At 31.9% G+C, this 2,614-nt stretch overlaps 1 protein-coding gene across 1 annotated transcript; it reads right to left on the minus strand.

Annotated features, from left to right (window-relative positions):
* Positions 1-783: 783 nt before the first annotated feature.
* LOC119683279 (serine protease inhibitor 42Dd) lies at positions 784-2,469 on the minus strand. Its single transcript, XM_038096919.1, has 4 exons — positions 2,337-2,469; positions 1,345-2,255; positions 1,148-1,292; positions 784-1,083 (listed from the first exon to the last, which is right to left on the minus strand). Exons 1-4 carry the CDS (start codon positions 2,350-2,352, stop codon positions 962-964), a joined length of 1,194 nt encoding a protein of 397 aa, XP_037952847.1. The 5' UTR covers positions 2,353-2,469; the 3' UTR covers positions 784-961.
* Between the last annotated feature and the right edge of the window lie 145 nt (positions 2,470-2,614).

Consider the following 2,614-nt stretch of genomic DNA (forward strand, 5'->3'; position numbering starts at 1 on the left):
CTTAGTCGGTAAATACAACGTCGAATCCATATTTTTGAGACCGTCTTCACCACTTGGTACTCTGACAAATCTTGATATGCTGCTCTTTCAGCTGGCATTAATACTACGTGACTCAAATACGCTGAGATTTCATATACTTTATAATGTTTTGGAACTTTATTAATTTTATATTTCAACATTGTAGCGAATTTGAAATGAGTCATCTGCTTCTATTATAGTGTCTTAGATCCTATTATTCTAACTTATTCTTTACATCTTCATTTCAATATTGTATATCAGGATCTACGCTGTCACTGCTTTTCAGTGTTTATACATAAAAATGGGACTAATTAAGGTTAGACCCGTTAATTAGACCAAAAAATTTTAATACATGTAAAGGTAGTCGAATGCATTAATATATTTAATCAACAATTATTTAATTTTTTGATTAATTAATATTTTTAAGATCAAGTATCAAGGATTGCATCTCGTGCCCTGCCAAATTTGATGCTCAGAGTCAGCGTTCATCACTGATCATGAATTGTACTATATGTTCACACTTGCTGTGAAAGTTCATAAACAAATTCACGTACAAAAAATTATCTATAAATAATTAAATGCAAGAAATAATTCCAAGACCACTGATGATGAGTATTTCCCAATACTCGAAACAGCTCTTTGATCAGCCAAAAATTCAATTAATTAAAACAATATAAAAATAATTTTTGTTGTAGTTCAGTACTTTTCGAAATCTCTCTATAAAAAATAATAATAATTAATTATTGTCTATTGTAAAAATCAATTTTATTTCATCATTTATTTACAGAAAAACTACAGATCAACGAATCTGTCTCTACACATATTTACTAAACGTATTAGTTTCTAATATCGATTTTATTATTTTTATTAAGATTTTTTTTTGTAAGAAGCAAATAATAAGGATTATTTTGCATTATGTAAATAATCACGTTTTTGTCAACAATTAGACATAAGTATATGAAGCAATTTGTCCCATAAATATAATCGATTCCTTATGCTTAATTGCGAAGACGAAAGGATGATCTGCGTTGATTTTTTTGTTGCTTGAGAAGAAACTTTTCAAACCTAAGAAAAAACGAACATATTTAAATAGTCAACAAATTTCCTTTTTAAAATTTTTCCATCTTACCTCCAGATTCTAAAGGTTGGTCCACACCATCCTCAGTTACTTCTACGTGTGCTTTATGATTAGCACTGTTTATATAGTGACTAACAAACATACGATATAAATTACCAAAATCACCTTCGCGTGTGAACATAGTTCTGACACCCAACTGTAAATTTATTATTTAGTATAGTTTAGATATTAAAATTACTCTTACTTACTTTCTGGAATGGTTCCACTAAGTTAGTACCAAAATGTACGCTGAATTTTGGCAAATTAACTTCAACCTTCTGTACGCTCAAACCGTCATCGATTAACGAAACCAAATTCTTACCAGCCAAACCACGTAATAAATTTTGCAATCCATCCCGTTTATTCGGCAACAGCAAAATCATTGAGAAATCTGGGTTTTGATATGGCAATTCCACAACTTTAGCATCCAAATTACTAAATTCTCCATATTTGAAATTATTCAATGTCCACATGGTATCAACTTGATAACATAGTCCATTTCCACCACAGAATGAACGTTTGGAAGTTTTGCTAGTCTTGAATGCTTTTTGCCAAGGCGCACTATAACTGATACCATTAACCAGGACTCCCTCTGTGCGATCATCCAATTGTTCAGCATTGATAATGTCAAGTATTTTGCCATTAGTTTTCGTTTCCATTGCTTTGTTTATGCGATCGGCTGTACGCTTATTGTAGGGTGGATGGAAGTCAGCTTTTTCCACATTGGCATCAAAGTTACGTTGTGCGATATCTCTGAAACTACCTTTGAATTCCAAATTCTCGTTGATATAAAAGTTTGTGGCCAAACGTATACTATTCTCTCGTCCAAATGTTTGCTGGAATTCACCGAAACGTCGTACAACCACATCAGCATCAGAGGAACCTAAACGTAAGCCAGATTGCATTTCAGTAGCGGTCTTGCCCTTGGCCCCATAGTGTGCCAATGCCATACTGATCTGTATGGCTGCGGGTGATATGACGACATTATCGCTCAACTTTTCTGTGGCGATGGCATTGAAAATATCAGCAGCAAATAGATTTCGTTCAATAATTTGGGCAGCAGTGCTGGTTATGGTAGCAGCAAAGCCGACAGCACTGATTGAAATCAGTACAATAACAGCTGAAATTTTATATTTATTTAAACGAATTTTTATTGATTTGAAATAAAAATATTTCGCCTATTAACATTTTTTCTACTTACCTAATTGATATCTCATTGTTTATTTATGAGTTAAGTACTAGTAAGTTTGTGTGTGAGTTTATATATATTATATAGCAATTTCGTTGTTCGCAGCAAATAAAATTTAGGTTGCTTAAGATTCGAGTTTCGAGACGCAACTAAAGTACTTGGGTGATTTTCTTAGTATTAACACATGAAACTATAATTTTTAGAAAATAATGATCTAATATGGTATTATATAGCATCCAATACACTGCAAACAATTTCACCACAATTTTTATTTATAAATTATTTTAGTT

Source organism: Teleopsis dalmanni, chromosome 2 (genome assembly GCF_002237135.1).
Source record: "Teleopsis dalmanni isolate 2A chromosome 2, ASM223713v2, whole genome shotgun sequence".
Lineage (NCBI taxonomy): Eukaryota > Metazoa > Arthropoda > Insecta > Diptera > Diopsidae > Teleopsis > Teleopsis dalmanni.

Coding starts and splice junctions, on each gene's coding strand:
- LOC119683279 (XM_038096919.1), bottom strand. Junction 1,293..1,344: donor TAGTGGAACCATTCCAGAAA/GTAAGTAAGAGT, acceptor ATAAATTTACAG/TTGGGTGTCAGAACTATGTT. Junction 1,084..1,147: donor CCAACCTTTAGAATCTGGAG/GTAAGATGGAAA, acceptor GTTTTTTCTTAG/GTTTGAAAAGTTTCTTCTCA.